The 20,592-nt window shown below is 49.1% G+C and overlaps 2 protein-coding genes across 2 annotated transcripts in view; one reads left to right on the top strand and one right to left on the bottom strand.

Annotated features, from left to right (window-relative positions):
* AKR1A1 (aldo-keto reductase family 1 member A1) overlaps positions 1–20,592 on the top strand; it is a 357,612-nt gene that overhangs the window by 146,011 nt on the left and 191,009 nt on the right. The window lies entirely within an intron of this gene.
* Positions 1–20,592, bottom strand: part of ZSWIM5 (zinc finger SWIM-type containing 5) — an 81,830-nt gene that overhangs the window by 18,307 nt on the left and 42,931 nt on the right. The window contains 1 exon segment of the mRNA XM_048944975.1: positions 2,267–2,623. Coding sequence (XP_048800932.1) covers positions 2,267–2,623 — 357 coding nt within the window.

Below are 20,592 nucleotides of genomic sequence, written 5' to 3'. Positions count from 1 at the left end.
CAGGGACGGTGAACCCACCACCTCCCTAGGCAGCCTGTGCCACTGCATCACTGCTCTTTCTGAATAGAAATTTCTCATAATATCCAACTGAACTTCCATAGATGCCCCTGTGCTGCAGCATCTGCTCCCCCACCCCTCATCCCAACCACCAACACAGAAGGAGCAGCCCTGTGTTCACCAGACTGAAACCCAAACCAAAACTGAAAGACCTTTCCTTAGAAGAAATGAAAGAAGTTAAAAATAATTTCTAGAGAGGGCTGCTCTTGCTTCATGGTGCAGTAACCTCAGTTGCTGGGCACATGCTGGGTTAGTTCATGTTGCAGAGCTGCAGCCAAAAGACACCCTGGCCTCAACCCAGAGGTGAACAAAGCTGTGACCCCAAGAGCCTGACCCAGTCAAGACCAAGAAACATGCACGTAAGCACATAAAGCACTATTTAAAGCATCTAAAAGATTTCAAATCCCAGGATCAGGGACCTTCACTGAAAGCGTAAACTGCAGCTAGGAAAGGCGAGATGTGGGGTAGGCTTGGATCCCATCCAGTGGGAGCCCCAGCAGAGCTGCTGGATTGCTCTGACATCCAGAGCCCCATGCACAGCAATCCTCTACCACATGGTTGGGGCTTTATTGGCAGGACGGGGAGGGAAAAGCTGGCAACATCTGGAGTCAAGAGCCAAAGCCACACTCTGAACCTGAAGGTGGGGCTTTTTTGAGCCTTTCTTTCCATGGGTTGGGACATCTGATGGACATGGCTTGAGGGGCATGGTCCTGTTGGCTTTGATGGTTGGACTAGATGATCATACAGGTCTTTTCCACCCTTAATGGTTCTATGACTCTATAATCCAATAGTTTTATATCACTCTAGTGTGCATCTACCACATCCCTCCCCAGGCTGAGGTCAGGGTGCGCTTCTGCTCACAGAGGAGCTGGCTTGCTGGTGGGGCTGCCACACAGCTGTCAGACCTTCCCCATAGGGTGAGGCGCATGTGGCTCTGCCGGTTCAAAACTGCATGCTGGAGGGCACGAAGCCACACGAGTCTGAAAGGACAGAGAATTTTTGCTTTGTTTTTTAAAACCACTTGTAAAAACAAGAGGCAGATATTGAACCAGAGCCAACATCTGTATCTTTGTAAGGCCTTCAATCACCAGCCTTTTGCTGACTCCAGAACAATAAATATTCAGGGTCTTAAAAGCTTTTCTTCATTCTGCTTGGGAGAATGCAGCCTCAAAATATGGCGAAGGCGGGATCTTGCCCAATCTCAGCTTCAGTGAGGGAATGGACCTCACCAGATTCTTGCTCTTCTTTTTTTTTTAACACCAAAAAATGAGGAAACGTCTCCAAACCATTAATTTCAGAGCACAACCACACACACAGCAGATGTGGCCCAGTGGAGGATACAAAAGCCTCTCCCAAGGTATAAGCAAGAGGGAGGTAAGGGAAAACATTTGAGATCAGAGCTGCCATCACCAGGAGGATGGAAATGGACCCCTGGCCTCACTGCTACATGTGGATGCAACCAGTTCAGATCCTATTTTAGGCTGCATATGGGGCTTTTCATCTTCAGAGCAGCTAACAGGCATGTGTTAATCCCCACAACGCCCTTCCGTGGCAGATAAGTATTCATTATCTCCGCTTTACAGCTGGAGGGACAGGCGCGGTGCAGACCGGCTCATTGTTGGAGGCCCTGGGTAACTTCAGTTCCAGGGCTCCTCAGAAGGACACAGCAGGAGCACTGCCTTGTGCTGGCCAAGGGACCCCAGGGGGACTCACCATATCCTAGGCTGGGATGGACACCAACTCCCAGCTGGTGACTTCTAGAGGAGGAAGTTCAAAAGCACCCTTTAAACACAAAGCCCCAGGAAACATCCTTCATTGCCTTTGTGCAGTAGGTCAGGGCAGCAGCACTCATTTATTACGGGCAAATTAGCGCCCATGGAGATTAAAGCTTTATCTCCCGCCAGCTCGGTCACATCTGACTTAGCAAGATGCAGGGCCAGGCTGACACAGCGTCACCACGTGCTGGAGGAGCCATGTCCCCACTGTCCTCTTACTCCCCATTGCCCTGACACTGCATTCCCACAGAGGGCAGAACCGGGACACGTGGCCAACACCAGAGTGGTACCTCAGCCCACTTCTACCACCAGTTTGACACTGCCAGTAACAAACATGGCAAAACAACGGCCACCACCACCACTGTAAGACCACCAGCCCCAGCTCCAAACAAGTGGATTAGTGCTGAGCCAGCAAGGAAGGAACAAGGAATTACCATGCACTTGGTTGATTTCCGAGTTGGAGGACAGGATCTCATCAGCCAACTTCTGGGCAGTGGGCAACACCTCAGTGTGGTGTGCTGTGATCAAATACTGAACAAACTTCTGGAGCTGGTCCCTGTTCATCTGGAAAAGGGTCTCTGAGATGGGAAGACGGAGTTTGACCTGGTCCGGCTTGCGGATCCTGTACAGTGAAAGCGCCACGACGTGGGCGCAGTAAAAAATGTCCTTGTTCCCGCAGCCACATGTCACCGATGTGATTTTGCAGCGGTCGAAGCTGATGGCCACCTTGTAGGTCATCTCTGGTTCTGTCGCAGTCGCTGGCTCTGTCACCGTCCCACTGAGGTGGAAACCTAGCAAGGGAAAAGGAAAATAGGGAAAGGTGACATTAGCTGTGCTCTGACCACAACCACTCATGCAAGCTCTAGAAAGTGCGCACAGCCAGCGTGAAGGCCACTTCTGCATCACTCTTTCAAGGAGCACATCACCCCAGGATGAAATCCCTGCACCCTCCATCTGTCTTCTGGGAAAGAGAGGTCAGCACCCACTCAGGCTCCTCTGTTCTCGTGCATTAGCTAGCATTTGCTGTCTTCAGCCGAAATCAACCAGGCAGACATCCAAGTATGACCACTGACTGTGCAGCGGACTTGTGAGCTGCACTGGCTTCACTACCATCCAGAACCCAGCCCACATACAAACACACTCCTGTACCAGCACGCGCATGCAGCCAGCCTCCTCGGTGAGTTTATTTAACAGCCAAACCACAAGGGAAGAGCAAAGCCGCTCGGTTCTCGTTTGTTTAAGAGTCTCTCAGCCTCCTTCCCTCCTGGGAGCAATCCTCACCCGCACCTCCCCCTCACTGAATTCGCACCACAACTCACGTGAGCAAGAGGGGGCAGAGAAAGGCCAGGTTTTCTTTTCTTTGATGAAGCAAACAACATAAAATTAAATACAACACAGCTCCAGCTTCATTCCCTCGACCAGGCACAGAGCTCCAGGGCACGACCACAGCTTTAAGCTCTTCTGCACAGTGAGAACAAAAAGCAGAGATGGGAGCGACCCCTGCGAACCCTCTGTGACACGTGAGCTTTCTCCAAAATACAGCTGGCAGGGAGCTGCTTGTCAGCAAGATCTATGCACTGGGCCCAGGGACTGCCCAAATTGTTGGCACAAAATGTCATCGTCCTTCAGCCGTGCTCCTGACAGCCCCTGCCATGCTGCGAGGGGCTGCAGCGCCTTCAGGCACAAACTGTGAAAAATGTCCCGACAATTCTCCAAGGTGGATGAAGGGCGAGAAATAGGCTCAGATGGAAGGGAAAGTCCTCTGGGCCCAAAGAAGGTGGACGCATTGAACAAAAGAGGGTTAAAGTTGGAGAGAAAAGACTGAACGTCCACTGTTCTCACGCTGGAGCCAAGGCTAGGTGAATCATGGAATCATAAAGGTTGGAAAAGACCTCTCCAATCATCTGTTTCAACCATCCACCTACCACCAATATTGCCCCCTAAGCCACACGCCTAAAACCTACATCTCCTTGAACACCTCCAGGAACTGTGACTCCACCACCTCCCTGGGCAGTGAAGACACCCCAGACCTTCCCAAGGAGACTATTCCACAAGCATGCTACTGAGGAGGTCAAAGATCAACATTTCGCATCCGTCCGCCCTCTTCTCTCTCCCGATGAGGATGAGGACAAGGGGGGTCAGTGGAGACACCTCTGTGTGGAGCCTTACGTGGTGCCCATGCAGCCTGGCCTTCCTCCTCGCAAGGGAAGCCCACTTTCCTCCATGCCCCTGGAACCTCATTTAGGCCACGTTTGAACAGAGGTTTCTGTGGAGCTTACCACCACCCTAGAAAAGGCAGCAGACAGCTGAGAGGCCCACAGTTAACAACAGACGAGAAGAAGGGGTGCGGGAGAGATTAAAATACATTAACTGCATCAAACCCTTGCGCGTTTGCCAGCTTGCACAAAAGCTTTCTGAGACAAATTCTACCAGAGGTTTTTAATAAATGGCATCAAAACTAGCTATTCACTGCCAGTCTCTTTAAAGCCACGCCAAAAACCACATTCAAATCTGATTAAGTGTCAAGGAGGTCTGCTTTCACTTTAGCGCACGGGATGGGGGAAGCAGACCTGTTCCGCAGCCATTGACCAAAGCTCAGACTGTGCAGCCAACAGAGCATCCAACACAGGTTGTTTAACCTTGGGAGGGCAGGGGCAGACGGACAGACAGCCCCACACTCCCTCTTGCTCACACACGGCCAGCAGTAGAAGCGCTGCTGGGGAGGTGCAGCCCTCAGCAGCCACGCCGTGTAAATCTTGAGGATAAACTCCAAAGTGTTTATGTTTTACCACTTCTCTGGTCTGCAATGCTTGGCAGGCTGCACCGACTCGCTGCCAGTTTCTCCCTAGTTTGCTTTCTGAACAAGTTGAAAGGATTGGAAACAACGTTCCTGAGCAATAATGTATGGATACACACGCATGGACACCCATATGTACATATATATAAAACCCTTCGAGACAAATTACAAGCCATAAACACTGCCTTAAAGAGTTACTCCACCAGGATCCCAAGCCAGACCCTACTTGAGGCTAACCAGGCTGGAGGAACTCAGCCCTTATAACCAATCAACCTGCTTCAGACAGGTGTCAGCCTGAAAATCACAGAATCACAGAATAACCTGAGTGGCAAGAGACCCACAAAGATCACCAAGTCCAACTCCAGCATCAACTGTAGTCTGAAATCAACATTTGTCCAGAACCTTGACTCGTGCTGCTCTGTGGCATGGACACAGCTCTGTCTGGCACCAGAGGCACGCGACATTGTGGGACATCCCAAAAGCTGTACTCTCCCACAACTGGTCCTCACCATGTGTAGTCTGGGTTTTTGCACTGACCAGAGCCATTCAACACGCCTGTGACAGCAAAGTTCATCTGGCATCTGGGCCGTAAGTCTAGCCTCAGTTTAGATGTGAGTTGTCACAGCAGCAGGTCTAGTTAAGATAAACTAGAAACTCTACACAAAACATTTAACAAAAGCTTAGTCAGAACTTAAACATGGCAAGGGGGGAGAGAGAGGAACCCACAGGAGCAACAGCATTGTTTGGGAATATTTACATTAACGCCAGGTCAGCTTATAGCTACCACACCCAGCCCTGCTCTGCAGCCCAGAGCTGATTCTGTAGTCTGCACAAACCTCTGACACTACAGTCCCCAACAGGTGATGGCCACCTGCAGAAGGACAGCTGTCACCGTGCCACCAGCTCACATCCCACAGAGCATATGGGGCCCTCCAGCAAAGTGGAACACAGCCCCACATACAGACACGGGGTCTGGATAGCGCTGGGAGCAAAAACAAACGCCCTGCCCTGCGTCCCCCCTGCTCAGTTCAATTTAAGAAGTTCCTACAGCCCAGTGCTTATCTAGGACTTCATCTTCTGTTCCTAGCACACAGTTAACATAAGCTAACTCGGTGTTTGATTTGCTGCCAGCAAAGTGACAGTGCCAGGGCTTCAATGCTACGAAAAAGAAATAATTAAGTATCATCTTGGTAACTACAGGCTCATTAAACCCCAGATTAGTCCCAAGAAAAAGGCTCAGGCTCCTCCCTTCCCCAAAAGAACTCCTACCATGGATGCTTCCCAGTAGATGCCCCTTTGATCCAGGGTACAGAAGGAGCTGAGCATGGACAGCTGCTCCAGTGAGCTGCAGAGAGAGCACTGCAAATCAGCATAAACACCACACTAAGCACAGCCACACACTGCACCACTAGCATATCTCCTTCCTAATTCCATTTCTCCGTCCAGCGTGGACAAACACCTGAACAAAGACCTTTTCCCTGCCGTGGCACATTTGCCCCCAGAGTCCCCGTTCTGACATTGCATTAGTGTTGCAGGATATCGTGCCTCTGCCTCAAATTAAAACAATCCTTAGGGATATATGCTGGGAGTTTGTGAGCTCCACGCTGGTGTCACTTCTAAACTCATTAGCAGGGCAGCATTTTCCCTTTGGGGTATATAAACCCCACAGGCTGGGAGGAGCTGGATGCTCCAACCCCCCTGGGCTCTGAAAGCCCTACAAAGCACCAAGCTGACCAGCAGCTTCAGCACCCAGAGCTTTGCTGTTACGATAGGATCACCAAGGCCTCGACCAGAGTACCTTTAACCAAGATGGAAAATGCTTAGATCTCTAAATCTACTCAATCAAAAGGAGCTTTGCAAATTCTTCCAACTCTATCAGAGCAGCCAGAGCTATGTATTTATAACCCAGGTGTCCATAAGCTACCTGCAAGGAAAGACTCCCAGACCTTCTGCCTGCACCTTGAGGAGCAGCTCAGCCCTCCTAGAGCAGAGATCATCTCTGAAAAAAAAGATGGAGAAGACAGTTTTTGCTTCAGAGGACAAAACTGCCGCAGACAAAGCCTCCTTGAAATGCACCCCTGGCCTTGGGTCCTGCAGCAGACACCAAGAGTCTGCAGAGCCAGCATACAAGCTGGCTGCACCAAAGCACCTGTGATTCAGAGACAGGCAGGCCAGAGTCACTGCCATAACAGATTAACCAATTTTGCTCAGCCTTTCCAAAACAACATCACCTACAGATATCGTCATAGACCACAGACCCCAGGAACCAGCAAAACCCTGGCATGATCCACTCCCTTCTTGTAACTGTGACCTCCAGACCATTCAAGCACTATGAGGAGGATGAGGAGCATCCTGCAGCTATACCACCAGACAGGAACTCAGCTCCGTTTCCTCCAGCAGTTGCTGCTCACAGCCATCCCCCAGATTTCACACCCCAGCTCAGGCAGAACTCACAGTTGACATTCTCAGAGTTGCACCACTTAGAAAAAACAAGCTCGCTCATCCCAGGCACGGCATGTGCCCGCCTTGCACGGAGCTGGCACAGTCCCCCATAGACCTTCTCATGGGACCAGACATCCCAGGAGTTAACCCTGGACCAGCAGAAACAACCTGAGGCTGCTGCACCAGCATTAACATTGGTGACGCACTGGAAGAGGCTGCCCAAGAAGGTGGTGAAGTCACCATTCGTGGAGGTGGCAAGAATCATGAAGAACAATCATAGAAGAACAATCAAGAATCGTAGAACAAGGTTAGGGGGCATGGTGGGGATCGCTTTGGTTGGAGGTCTTTCAAACCTTTATTTTACTATGACTGCTGCACAAGAGGACCAGGAGCAATCCTTTTACTCTTCTCCTTTCACAGGCTCAAAGGTCTTTGCCTACAGCGAAGACCTTTCAAGAAGACCTTCTACCATGAAGGAGGACAAGGAATGGCTCTACAGAGAGAACAAGGCAGCCACATCCACTCTGCTGAGGAAGCTGGGTGCAACCAAACATTGGGCTCCATTAAGACCAGCAAGAGCTGCCAGGCACAGTGAGCCCTGAAAGAACAGACAGGAAAGGCTACACAGATGTTTATGGGGCTCTGCAGATGTAGACAACGTAAACCAAAATTTTCAGTGCAAGGCATATACACTAGGTTACCATGACCCAAATATTTTTAAAATTCTCAAACCACAGCGGAAAGGTATTTTAAACTAAAGCGATTCCAAGCCCTTCAGTGATTAAATGGACTGCAGCTCCAGCTTGTAGTGGAAAAACCATTTGTTTTTCCACTGTGTGAAAGCCATAACTAGCAATGAATAATAATTGCTGCGCCTAGTGTTATTTATAAGTCATTCTTGGTCACATTTCCGAGCCTAGAAACAGCAGCTTTCCAAACGTGAACTTAAAATCAGTCAATATTTGTAATGTAGACAACACCCATGGGAGGAAGGTGTCTGTGTGCTTACGCGGTAGGAAGCGGAGGTTAGTAAAATCTCCGCAAGCTTTCCAGCTAATAGATCAATTCCTCCAGCCGGCTGATCCTGACAATTGCTCAGTCTCTGACCTTGCAGTTGGAAAGGAGATGGGCTCATGAACTCATTTGCACATGACAATGCTCCGGCAAAGTGAATCATCTGCCTCTGATAGTAATGGAGAGTACTGCTCACTCCAGCCCTCCCAGGCTCCATTCAAATAGCGCAGGGCTGGCCTTTTGTGCTGTAAGTGCAAGAAAGACTCCGCTGAAGATGTGTGCAATTAAACCCACTTTTCTTGTTGCTCTTTTGATTCAGCGGAGCTCAATGAGAGGCACCCTAGGCAGGTGTTGTCACACACAGATAAAATGTGCCTTTTCAGAGCGCTCACAGACAAAAAGAAAGAGGTAAAGGCTGAATCAATTGCAATTTCTCCCTTGCAAAAGAGGCAATCCATGCTTCGAGCAATTCAATGAGGAGAGAGCTCATTCGGATTTACACGTCTGCCCCCTCTCCCCTCCACAAAGCAATTTCTTTTTGTGACAAATGGATGCCACATGCAAAGGTGCTGCCCTGCAGCCGGACCTCTGCGGGGCAGGGAACCTCTGCGGGGTAGGGAACGGGGCAGGACATAAATCTGAAGGGCTGGGGCCCTCCTCCCAACCCCTCCACACTGCTTTTCCCTTTCCCGGCCATACCACCCAAGAAAAGCAATGTGGTTTGGCAGAGCTAATGAGGACAATTAACAAACTGATGCCGTAACAAAGGGATGTGGCTGAGATGGGACAACCATATCCTTCGGGAGCCAATGGAAAGCCACGGGCAGGAGATGAGCTGCCCTACAAGCTCATGGTCAGACATGAGACATCAGCAACCAGAGGTCTGCCAGCAAAGCCATGTGTGTGGGTAGGCTGGGAAGAAGCTGCAGCTTTAACAAGAGGGGATGCGAGTGCAGTTGTTTGTGTTGGAGGTAGCCATAAGCTCCTCTGAGCAGCTGAGTAAGCTGGAGGGACGCTCTCGCTGCCATCTGCTCTGATCCCAGAACACCTCCTGCAAATGAAGAGTCAATCCGCGGGTTTCTATTCCTGTTAACCTCTAATCAGCCGCAAGGACCGGCCTCTGCTCTGTTCTTTATCTGAGCCAGCTAATGCGTGAAGTGCACCGCGCTCCCCATCTGTTCCAGCATTAGTAGAGTTAAAGGACAATGCCGTTTCCCTGTCCCAAGCATTCACTTACACAGATGCCCTTGTATTAACTCAATTTCCCAGTGATTTCCATTATTACCCTTACGAGATTTCTGCTGTTTGTTTATCCAGAAGCCTGACGGAGTTTTTTTTCCTCTCCCTGCCCAACTCCAGGGGTGGGCTCCAGCAGACTGCTTCTGCTCTGCGACATCTCCCCCCAGACACCCCCAATTGCTCCCATTCTCTCCCCAGGCCTCAAGAACTCTTTGTTGCCTATTCAGACCCCAAAATCCCCAATGCTGAGGATGCCCCTCCCCACACCACCTTCCACATCCTTCCGCTGCCTACCGGCAAATGGGTTTTTAATCTACCCAGATGCGCAACCCTTGCTCTGAAGTCATATGGTTTGGGGGAAGAAGGGGGAAAAAAAAACCAACACAGCAACCCTCATTCTGAAGCTCTGACCGATTTCCTCTGCTAATTTGCAGCCCTGCAAGCTGAATGCCTGTGCTGGCAGCTCAGAGCTAATGCAAACGGAGCTGAATGGCGATTGTGCAGCAGCATAAACAATAGAGAGGGTTTGAAGAGAGGGAGAGTTCACCATGGCTCTGCTGACACGTACTGCCTGCGTAATAACTGGTGGCAAAACACTGTCCAGTCTCTGCTCTTTGCTGCTCTTGTGTACCTCATGGCAAGCTTGAATGTAAAGAACTTGCTTAAAACAAAGAGAAGGTTAGAAAGATGAGTGTGTGCACTAAATTAATGGACAGAGATGGTGAATGCAACACCTCCACATCAAGAGAGAAAGGAAACAACTGTGGTGATCCCCAAAGTATCCATGTTTCTGCATTCCTTAAGAGCTCTATCTAAAAATAGAGCAAGGTGGCTCCTTGTCATAGCCTAGGTGCCTTCTCAAAAAAGTGTGCAATCACAGAATGGGGTGGGTTGGAAGGGAGCTTAAAGCCCCCCCAGCCCCACTCCCTGCCATGGGCTGGTGCCCTCACCAGATCAGGCTGCCCAGGACCCCATCCAGCCTGTCCCTGAATGCCTCCAAGAATGGGGCACCCACCACTTCTGTGGGCGGCCCGATGCAGAATATTTTCAAGCATGAAAGCAAATATCCATGGGGACCAAATTCCTTTTCTGTTGGAGTTTCTGAACCCAGGAGTCCCATCAAACCAGGCTGCCCTTGGAGCCAGCCTAGCCCAGAGCTGTGCGTTGAGGAGACCCACCTGAGATGCCGGAGCCTGCATGCAAGGCTGGATTACAGAATCAGCGACTAGGATAATCGCTGATTATGATTAGAATAATTAGGATCCTCCTAGCTGGGCTCACCCAGATTTCCAACAGCTGAGAATCTCAGAATAGAATCATGGAATCATTAGGATAGGAAAATACCACTGAGACCACCCAGTCCAACCCCAAACCACCACCAAGGACATAAAAGTGAGGAAGCGCCTCTTGTCCAGCCATAGAAGCGCCGCTGCGATGGAAGCACCGATTTCACTGCACGTAGAAATGCAGAGCAGCTCGCTGCCTCTACAGTCCTCTTTATGTGGCGATCCCTGCAAGCCCTCAGCCCCACAAACAAAACAAGCCCTGCCACTTTCACAAAGTGTAGGCCCTGCCAGAACCCTTTTGTACTGCCATTGTTTGCACGGAGGCGCCCTGCGAGTGGCGGCTCTGCTCCTTTGTTCCACCCTGCAAACCTGGGCTGTCCGAGATAGCAGGAATTTCCAATCCAGATCCAATTAGCACAGCGCTTTCACTTTATTCTCTATGGTAGAAAACAACTGAACCCGAAGCGGCTGTGCGGCTTGCACCTGCAGTGCGCAGACACAGTGCGTTGTGCTCGAGGTGCCCCAAAGCCAGCCCACTGCAGGTCTGCAGGGGAAAAGCCTCGGGGTCAGCAACTTGGCCTGAATAAAAATTGAGTTATGTCTGCCTAATCCTGTTAAATCGGTCAGAGTCTCCTTGTACCCATTGTTCTGGCTCCTGGTTTAAGCGCTCATCCCTGGGTACCTGCTGGCAGGGGATGAAGTTACTCCAGAGCCACAGGCATCCTTTTCTTTATCTGTTCCCATTGCTGTTCTGCTTTTCTAAGACACAGCCTCACTCCCGGGTTGGCAACTTATCCAAGCTTCCGTTTTTCTGAGATGGGAAGGAGGAGAAAGGCAGAGCTCATGATAGCGATGTGAGAAAGGGAGACCCACTACCACTGAAACCCTCTAGGAAACAATTCATGGCATATTTTGCAACTGGAGCCACCTCCAGAGCGTACAACTAAAGCCACGGCCAAACAGAGAACAAATTCAACTGACCAATATCGAAAATCAAAAGCAAAAGTGAGAGCCTCACGCCTTGCTCTGCTCACCAGTCTCTGTTCCTTGGGACCAGCCAGGCTAGCAGCAGCACCCCTGGCGAAGCACCAGCATCAAACCAGGGCAGCACGGAGCAATGGAGGGAAATGGCACACAGCCCTGATCCTCCCTGAGACATCAGACCTTAAAATAGCAGCTCGATGATTTCTAGGGAAGTTATTAGTTATAATTTTCCTGGCCCTCAAAAGCCTTCTGAGGGAATGAAGCAGCCTAGATTCAGTACAAGAACCTGCTCCAAATTCTTCCAAAAAAGAAAGACGCTTTTTCCATTAAAAACAGTTTTATACTGGGAGCATGAAGTCTGACTTTCTAAGTTACTGGCAACGTTGTTAAATGAGCATCACATTTATGAAGTGTTTGTGGTAATGGCCTCAGTAACCATTTACTGAAAAGGTCAATTAACTTCCTTCACAAAACCTTGCTTTCAAGCACAGAAAAGGGCTCTGTGTTCAAACTGCTCTCCAGAAGTGGAAAACCCTTTGCAATGTCACCGTTCCCCCATTGCTGCTCTCCACCACCCATCCCTCAGCCAGGCACAGCCCCTACAGCAGTGCTCCCAAAGATGCACAGTTCCATCCCGACCACTCCCCAACTCTTCCCCCTCTTTTGTCCTTGTTGGACAACAAGGACAGGCAGGTCCTTTGGGAAGGTCACTCTGATGGCCAGACACACCATCCCCAAGGAAGCAGTCATCCCAGCGTGGAAACTCGTGCTCCTCGCACGCACCTGCAGCAGTTGGTTGCCAAGTGCCACAGCCCCAACTCATAACAAGCCTATCCTCTCTCTTTTTTATTGCTATTGAATTTCATTGAGGAGACCACAGCCAAACATTTTTACATTGCAGAAATATTATTGTTCTTGAACGGCTTAGCTCACTTCAGTAGTTTCACTAAAAGTTAGCGGTTTCCACCTTTTTTCCCCCTCTAAACCAATAAAGCTTAAATTTTTGAGCCTGTTAGGGCTGCTCCATATTGGGAAATTAACCAGTCATTGAAGAAGAAATTATTCAGCATTTGCTATTCCAGATCAGCTTCACCTTGTGAACTTTTTATTCCAGAATAATTTTGGAATACTTTGCAAGGGTATTAATTACTCAATGAGGATAGGACTTAATTCCAGGACAGGGAGTTGTTCAGATAACTACAAGTACCCCACAGCAGCTGGGCTGGTCGCTGACACCAACATAAAAGTGATGAACTTCTTCTGGTTATCTGTGTCGTTAGCTTGGGCTGGGAGCTTCTGCAGGAAGACAGACACAATCCCAAGCAGAGCGATCGCAGAAAAGGAGGTGGAGAAATGACAAACATGGCAGCCACAAAGGTCAACAGCATCGTGGCTTGTAACAGAAAGAGTAGCAGGACAAGGAGTAATGGCTTCAAGTTGTGCCAGGAGATATTAGGAACAATTCCTTCTCCTAAGGAGCGGTGATGCAGTGGCACAGCTGCACAGGGAGGTTGGTGGGTCACCATCCCTGGAGGTGTTCAAAGAACGTGGAGATGCGGCACTGAGGGATGTGGTCAGTGGGCATGGTGGGGTGGGCTGGATGATCTTAGAGGCCTTCTGCAACACTGATGATTGTATGAAACAGTTTTTCCAATCTTCTTTTGATCTGAGAGCTGAAAATATAAGGTGTGAGGAGTGGCCTAATGAAAAGGTTGCAGGACATTGCATCATGAGATTAAATATGCACCACATAGCGCTGGGAAAAGCAGAAAATAGCTTCCGCCCTTGGGATCTCTGCAATGAGCCCAACTGGGAAAGGCCAGCATAGCTGCCTGGGGACATCTAGCACTGTATATGCATTCTGTGGCAGATCCCAAACCCAACCAAACCGTCTGCTGGAAGAATTTGCCACCTTGCCCACCAGGACCTTGTTGGACGCCCTCCAGTTCCACCAACCTATAGATTGCACCCAAAGTCACTACAACAACTACAGAGTCAAATCCACAGGCTGTACCACAGCAGTTGGATTACGTGGCATCTCCTGGACAAGACAACCTCTCAGTGGCCCCAAGAAAGGTCCGTGTCAAACACTACCTGCAAACCCCAAAGCATAACCAAAGGGCGGCAGCAGAGTGCCCAGGCACTATTTCTAATGGGGATACAGGAACACATAAGAGGGACAAGACCAATCCACAAAAGGATGTGACAAACACATCTTCGTATCTCCTTCTTGGCAAGCCCACGCAGCCACATTTGGGGTTGTGCCTGACGAGCACTCAAATTGCCTCATGCTGCACAATGAAAACCCCGTGCAGAGCAGTCATTGCACTTGAAATAAAAGAACATTTTTAAAAAGAAACGCTTTGATGGCATTGTTTTCACACGACCCTGCTGAAAAGTCAGGAAGGCAGCGGGAGGTCTGCGGAGTTAAGACTTCCCTTGCAGCCTCCCTTGCATGAAAGGAAGACGGTTGGGAGGCAGATGCCTGACAAGGATGCTCAGCTCCTCCACATCAGCAGTTTGCAACATCTTTAGGACACAGCCCCTCTCAGAAGCAGATTCCTGTGGGGTGACTTTAAAACCCTCAACAGCACGCCTGCTTATCGTGCATCCCCACAGCAGCTGTCCTGGTTACCCACCACATCCCCAGTGCTCCCCAACTCCACATCAGGAGCTTCAGGGAGCAGCCCAAAATGGAAAAGCTGCCCTAGAGAACGCAAAGCAGAGCATCTCCTATTTTCCAAACTCAAGATGTCTCCAAAGCTTAACAGCCTTTGGAAATCTAAATGGCCACAAACAGCGATAACAAGCGAAAGATGAGCCTACAACTCATGGTTCTGGTTTAAAAACTTAACAGATCTCTTTTTGCTGGAAAGACATTGTTATTCAATACGCAGGCTAGACTGCAGGCTCCTTCGTTTGCTTTCGGAGCAGTGCAAACATCTAAAATGACACCGCATAATGACAAGATCTGTCATCAGGATGGCTGGTGCTACAATATACAGAAAGAAGGCGCAGACGCATAAGGAAGGAAAGACCCATTCACTCTCTTTGGAATTGGTTGAAATTAAAACAAAAGGAAACCTACACTGTGCAGTTAACACTAAGTACACAGAAGCAAAGGGAAAGAGGAAAATTGCAAAGCGAGGCATTTCACTGTGGTTTTCTGTCATTATGTGGCGCGAAGCCCTCTTGGTGTCAGATGGAGAGCCTCCGACTCCCCTAACCACAGACGTATTTTAGTAATTAAGCCCCTCTGTGAAGGAAAAGGGGAAAAAAGGAAGGGGAAATCCTGCAGTATCCCAGCCAGCAACCTGCTGAAACCCAACACCAAAGCCAAGCAGCCTGCCCCACCTCCCACTCACAGCCACTGGGGCTGCCACGCGTGCTGCATGGCTATCAGTGATTTCATTTCCATTTGGGGCTGGAAGCAACCATAAGGCAGTGAGCTCAGCGTAACGGGACAGAAATGAAGGAAAAAGCAAAACCAGATGAGTGGCACAAGAGCCTGCTCCTCTCTTCCCTTTGAACAGGAAAGGCGGTAATTTGAGACAGCGCCGTTTATAGGAGTTTTACCCGCAACCTCAGCAAAGGTTTTCAGGAATTGTCCTATATCAGCACATAATGTGAGCATTACATGGTGCTCACACAGTAGAGAGGGAAATCTCCCACAGACCCCCAGGGAAGCATCACAGGGATGCAAAAAGGGACAGACTTCAGGGAGAGGTGAGGAGGAATAACTGCAGCTGGGGACACTGGGGACATTTTCAGTAGCATCCGGGGGTCAGTTTTGCAGGAAGGCCTGCAATGGAAAGGGTAGAGGAGCACCAGCCTTGCCTGGGTCCCAACTGCACGTAGGTCTCTGCGGTCTCATCCCGATGCTGCTCCTCAGTTTTCCTGCAGTTGCTTAGCGACAAGGACAGCTCACTGCACTGCCGCGCCAGGCATTAAATACCCTCACACTTCATTTTTGCAGATGAGGAGCAGCCAGGAGATAGAACGAAGAGGCCATTTTCTCCTCTGAGAGGCAGAGATGCCATCTCATCACCTAGCAGAATGACTGCCACAGCACAAAGATGACCGAAACACTTGAGGTGAAAAAAGCCCAACTCGCTCTCTATCAAAGCCAGAGCAGTGAAGATGCCACAGGCAAGCCATGGCTCCACACAGCTGCAAACAGAGATGCTCCTGGATCAATGCTGACACCCTATTGTCTTTAAATCTCCAAGTTCCGGAGTTTTGTGACTGGCTGGCACAGGCACTTCAGGGAGCCAGGAGAATGAGCTTGAAATCACAAAGAAAGGTGCAGAAACTAAACTCAATTTCCTTTCCAAAGCTCCTAACCCTTTAAGCGGATCTGATGGTTCTTGACATGGCTTAAGGCTTCCCAGCACCTGAGTTCAGCTGTTCTGTGACTTGCTAGAGAAGCTCACACCGCATTTTGCTACACCTGGAATCTGCCCAGCTCCAGGCAGCCCGCAAACCTGGCATGGCTCCAGCTCCAGCAGTGCTGGAAATAGGTTTCTCGTGTACAGAGAGGGCTGAGACATGCCAGCACCATGCACCTGACAGTGATGCACCACTGGAAGATACTCATCTGAACTTGCCTTGTCCAAGAGCCCTGAACCAGCCCAGCTAAACGCCTCACTGTGCCAACAGCTACGAGCATTCTTGTTCAGAGACCTACTTGCAAGATTTCATACCACATGTTTGCATGTACAGGGACAGTCACGTTTTACCAGCTGACATCTACAGACTCACCTGAACAAAGTCTCTGGTGTGCATGGGGCAGTGAGCTTAATTTCCTACTTTTGGAGCTTTTTCATCTCAATGAAAATAAAGAAAGCCAGAGGCTGCAAGGAGCTTCTCCTCCTCCTCACCTGTGCTCATTCAGCCCTTGGGTGTCTCTGGCTTTCCCCCAGCACAGAGGACATCAGGACCAACCAGACTCATCCACTTGCATGGGTGCCCGTCCTCCCTGACCTGCACTGTCCTCTCCATCTCCCTCAGGGCCTTATTTACACCCAGCATAAGCAGCACAGAACTGCTGCTGCAAAGCACTGCAAAACTTCCATCTGAGCAAAGCTTCCATCCCACAGCATGCCCAAGACAACAGGCAGATGTCAAATTAAAACGACTCCAGCCCTCTGCAGCCTCTCTCTCTGAAGAGCAATTGCTATTATTAATTTGCTTCCTCCAGATAAACAAGAAACGTATTAAAATCTGAAATAGATCGGGAGCACAGGGGGCAGCAGAGGGACAGGAGGTTGCCACTTGTCTTTAAAAAATAAATACTTCCATGCTGGATGACACTTCCCACTTGCTGGCTCCCCAGGAGCCAATTTCCGCACCGCGCGTTTCCTCTGCAGGAGACAGAAACATCACTGCTGCTGAGGCAGCTCGAGGGCTCGTCCGTCTTTGAGGGGAGGATGTACCCGAGCTGGGACCTAGTAGGTGAAATGCATCTAAAAATAGATATTTAGAATATAAAATCAAGTTCATCTTAGCATGGAACACAAGAAGCTCTTCCATTAAACCTAGAAACAATCTCATCATGGACAAAGAGACCAACACCTCACCCTCTCCATCCACCCAACAGGAAGGTGATGTATGTGGAACCACCTCACTGGTGGCATCAATCTCTTCCTGCTTCCTCCATCCTCTGCAGTGAGGAGAAGTGGTTTGAAGCACAATGAGCAGCAGAGTTCCCATTGCCCTCACAATGCACATTTGCAAAGGATCTTACAGCCGTGCTTTCATAGATCCCCCCCTTGTTTCTCCAGCCATAAAGAAAGGATTTAAGTGGCTGTTGCTAGCACAATGCAAGTTATCAACCGTATCAGTACACAGAGCCAAGGCAGAAGCAAATTGCGTTCGCTGTACACTCTGCATTTGTGCAGGCAGGGGTGTTTGGGAGATAAGAGGAAAAGGAAACACACAGCAGACAATCAGGACACCTAAAATGCAAGCAGTGAGTTCACAGTCACAGCTGCCTTTGGTCAGGGGGGTTTCCTATAGCTTGACCACCTTCTTCAATGAGCAACAACAACTTTGGACAACTGTAACCCTTCTGCTCTTCAGAAACCTCCCTAGGATGCAATAAAGCCTTCATTCTGTCTTCTCCTCGATGAAGGTATGGAAATTGCAGCATGCTCATCACCTCCAATCACATAATGTCAAGAGCTCTGGGCCATAAGGAGATTTTGCTAGATTTGAGCAGGGGCATGAAGCATGCTGGGGACAACACCGTTAGGCTCATTAAACTGAGTAAACCAAACTAAACTCAAAAGAAATTAAAACCAAAGACCATTGCGAGCTGCGAGCTTTACAACCTTTCGAAGGCAGAGGTTGTTGAACTTCCACTTCAGACATGAATTAAACTCACCTTTAAATTTTCAGCAGCCGCTGAGTGGATATTGAAGCCAGCCACCGACACTTTTGCACGTTCACTTTGTCTGATGCCAACAGATCCATCTGCCTCAAATACAGGAGATCTCTTTTTAACACTCAAAAGCTAATGAAAAAAATCCCCTCTGGTGAAAGGACAACACTGGATCAGAGAAGTTTTATTAGCCCTTAACCATGCAAAGTTGGATGGTTGTCCCCTGTTTAATTCTAATACTCTGACTCTGTTAAACATTAACTGTATAAATAATCAAATACTTCACATGACAGAGCCATACTTCCAATCTGGGGCCAATAACCCAGAGGGTAATGAAGGGTGTAGTCTTCTGGGCTCAAGGATTTCCAGCACTCTCCAAACACCAGAACAAAGGCTTTCCCTTCCCCCTCCACAGGCTTCAAAGCAAAAGCTTTGATTCACTCAGCGAGACCACATCAAGCCAGAGCACAGGCATGCGAATCTTATATATCTCATTGCACACCCTCTGCTCCAGAGACACATGTGAAACCAGCAACCATTGTGTGGTCTGAGCTCTGTCAAATTGCCTGGGCCCCCTCCACATTAAAATAAAAAAAAAAAACAACCCACCTCCCCATCCCCAATTCAGTACAAGATGCTCAAGGACAGGGTCTCCTCGCACTGGTCTCATTCACCCATCCATTCAACCCATGTACACAGAGCGACCCCAACCACTGCAGTCATGGTCTTCAACTCATGGTTCCACTGTCCCCTGCTGCTCCTCCAAGACATTCTCCTGGTGAAATATTATGGGATGGATGAGAGAGGAGAACAGCTGCATGCTGCCAAAAACTGCAGTTTCCATTGCTTGTAACGAGGATTGCGGCTGTGTGGCACCTCTGAAACGGAGCTCTTGCCCTCCTTGGGCTTTGTTTTCCCCAAGTACAAGGCTGGGAGAATGCCCTTTCTGGGCCCCACATGGGTATTTTAAGACACAGGCTGGAATTGTTTGGCTTGTTAGGAAATGACTGGTGCCTTTACAAAGCAGAGGAATGCAAAACGCTACGGAAAGAAAGATCTATAAAGGAAAAAAAAAAAGAAAAAGAAAAAAAAAAAAAGGCCTGTTTGAAAGAAGTTAAAAATTAAAAGCTGCATTAAAAATATATGAATCTGATATTGGCTGTCCCCTTCCTCCAAGGTCAAACTGAGACAATTTTTTGGAAAATGTAATCATCTAATGTCCAGGACTTCACTGTTTCAGATTGATGCTTTCCCTTTAATGCTGACTGAAAAGCTTAAAGTGATTTTTGACAATCAAAGTAGCAGGAGCCAAATGGAGAAACAGTCAACCCATAGCTCTGCCTAAAACCGTGCTTTCAATACTTCTGAGCTGACTTTGGAAAATTAGTATTGGCTTTGCCAGAACCCAGGAGAGCAATTCTGCATTAATTATCACTCTTGCGCTGCAGACAGACATACAACACATAAAGACAACTGCAAGGCTTGTTCAGAACAGGGGATCCAGCGCCGGCACGCCGCACAAACATTTTCTCCTTCAAGTGTTATTCAACCACACAGCTCCTGGGGAGAGCCCTGGGCTGTGCCAGGTAAAGCACCGACTCAGCACAGCCCACACCGCTGCTGTCCACATTGATGAATTCAGTTCAGCATGCGGCATCTGAGCCGGACAAAATGCATTCTAAGAACACATTTCTCTGGTCAGTCCACCCTCTCTAGCTTCTTTGAGGGCAAATAAGAGAAGTAAATACACCCAATCTACGTTGCTGCAGCCATTATTGCCATTATTGGCAAATGTACCAAAGCAGAGCAGTCTTCCAGCATGACAGCGGGCCCAGGCTGAAGGGACGGAGCTGCCACCACCCATGCCCATACGACACCCACTCCAGCATCACCAGCAACACATGGTCCATACGTGGGAGGAAAAGCCAGGAACTGCAGCAGGAGAAGGGCAGAGCGAAGCCAGGAGAGCCAAGGAACCACCTCCAGAGTTCCTCCTTTCTGACTTGCATTTCCACACGCTACAGAAAACACAAAGCTGTTTTACTCCTGACTTGCAGATTCTGGGCAAGAGGGAAAGAGAACACCGGCCATCTGCTCAGGTCCCCGCAGCAGAGGAGAAGGCTGCACAAGGCAATTCCCCACAAAAAGCCATTCTACAGCACAGGGGGAGGCTTTCAGGTTGACTTGGCTGTTGGATTTCTTTAATGCAATTTTGGACCCAGATGTTTTATAACACACGCTACCAAGGGCGTACATGAGAGGAAAGTAACTCTGATTTGAATATCCCTTAGAGCACATTGCTCTTATTAAACACACTCTACAGAGCTATTGCTCCATGCAGTATTAGACAGTACAAGACGTTCTGGTAGACTGCAAAAATTGGCCCATAAAAAATAAACACTTCTGCCTCACTGAGGGCATGTGGGATTGACCCAGAGAGCTTGTCTATTTTCATTGGTAGCATTTTCATACAGCAGAATAAAAACTCAGTCCTGGATATATAGCAAATGTGCCTCAAAGGCTTACAAGGAATCCTTCTCAAAGCCATCGGCAGGCATGCCAGCCACCTGACTCCCCAAGAGAGCACCGGAAGATTACTGTGCAGTCCCACTTTGC

This window comes from Lagopus muta, chromosome 5 (genome assembly GCF_023343835.1).
Source record: "Lagopus muta isolate bLagMut1 chromosome 5, bLagMut1 primary, whole genome shotgun sequence".
Taxonomy (NCBI): Eukaryota; Metazoa; Chordata; class Aves; order Galliformes; family Phasianidae; genus Lagopus; species Lagopus muta.
The sequence above is the reverse complement of the archived record's forward strand: the minus strand, read 5'-3'. Positions and strand labels throughout refer to the sequence as shown.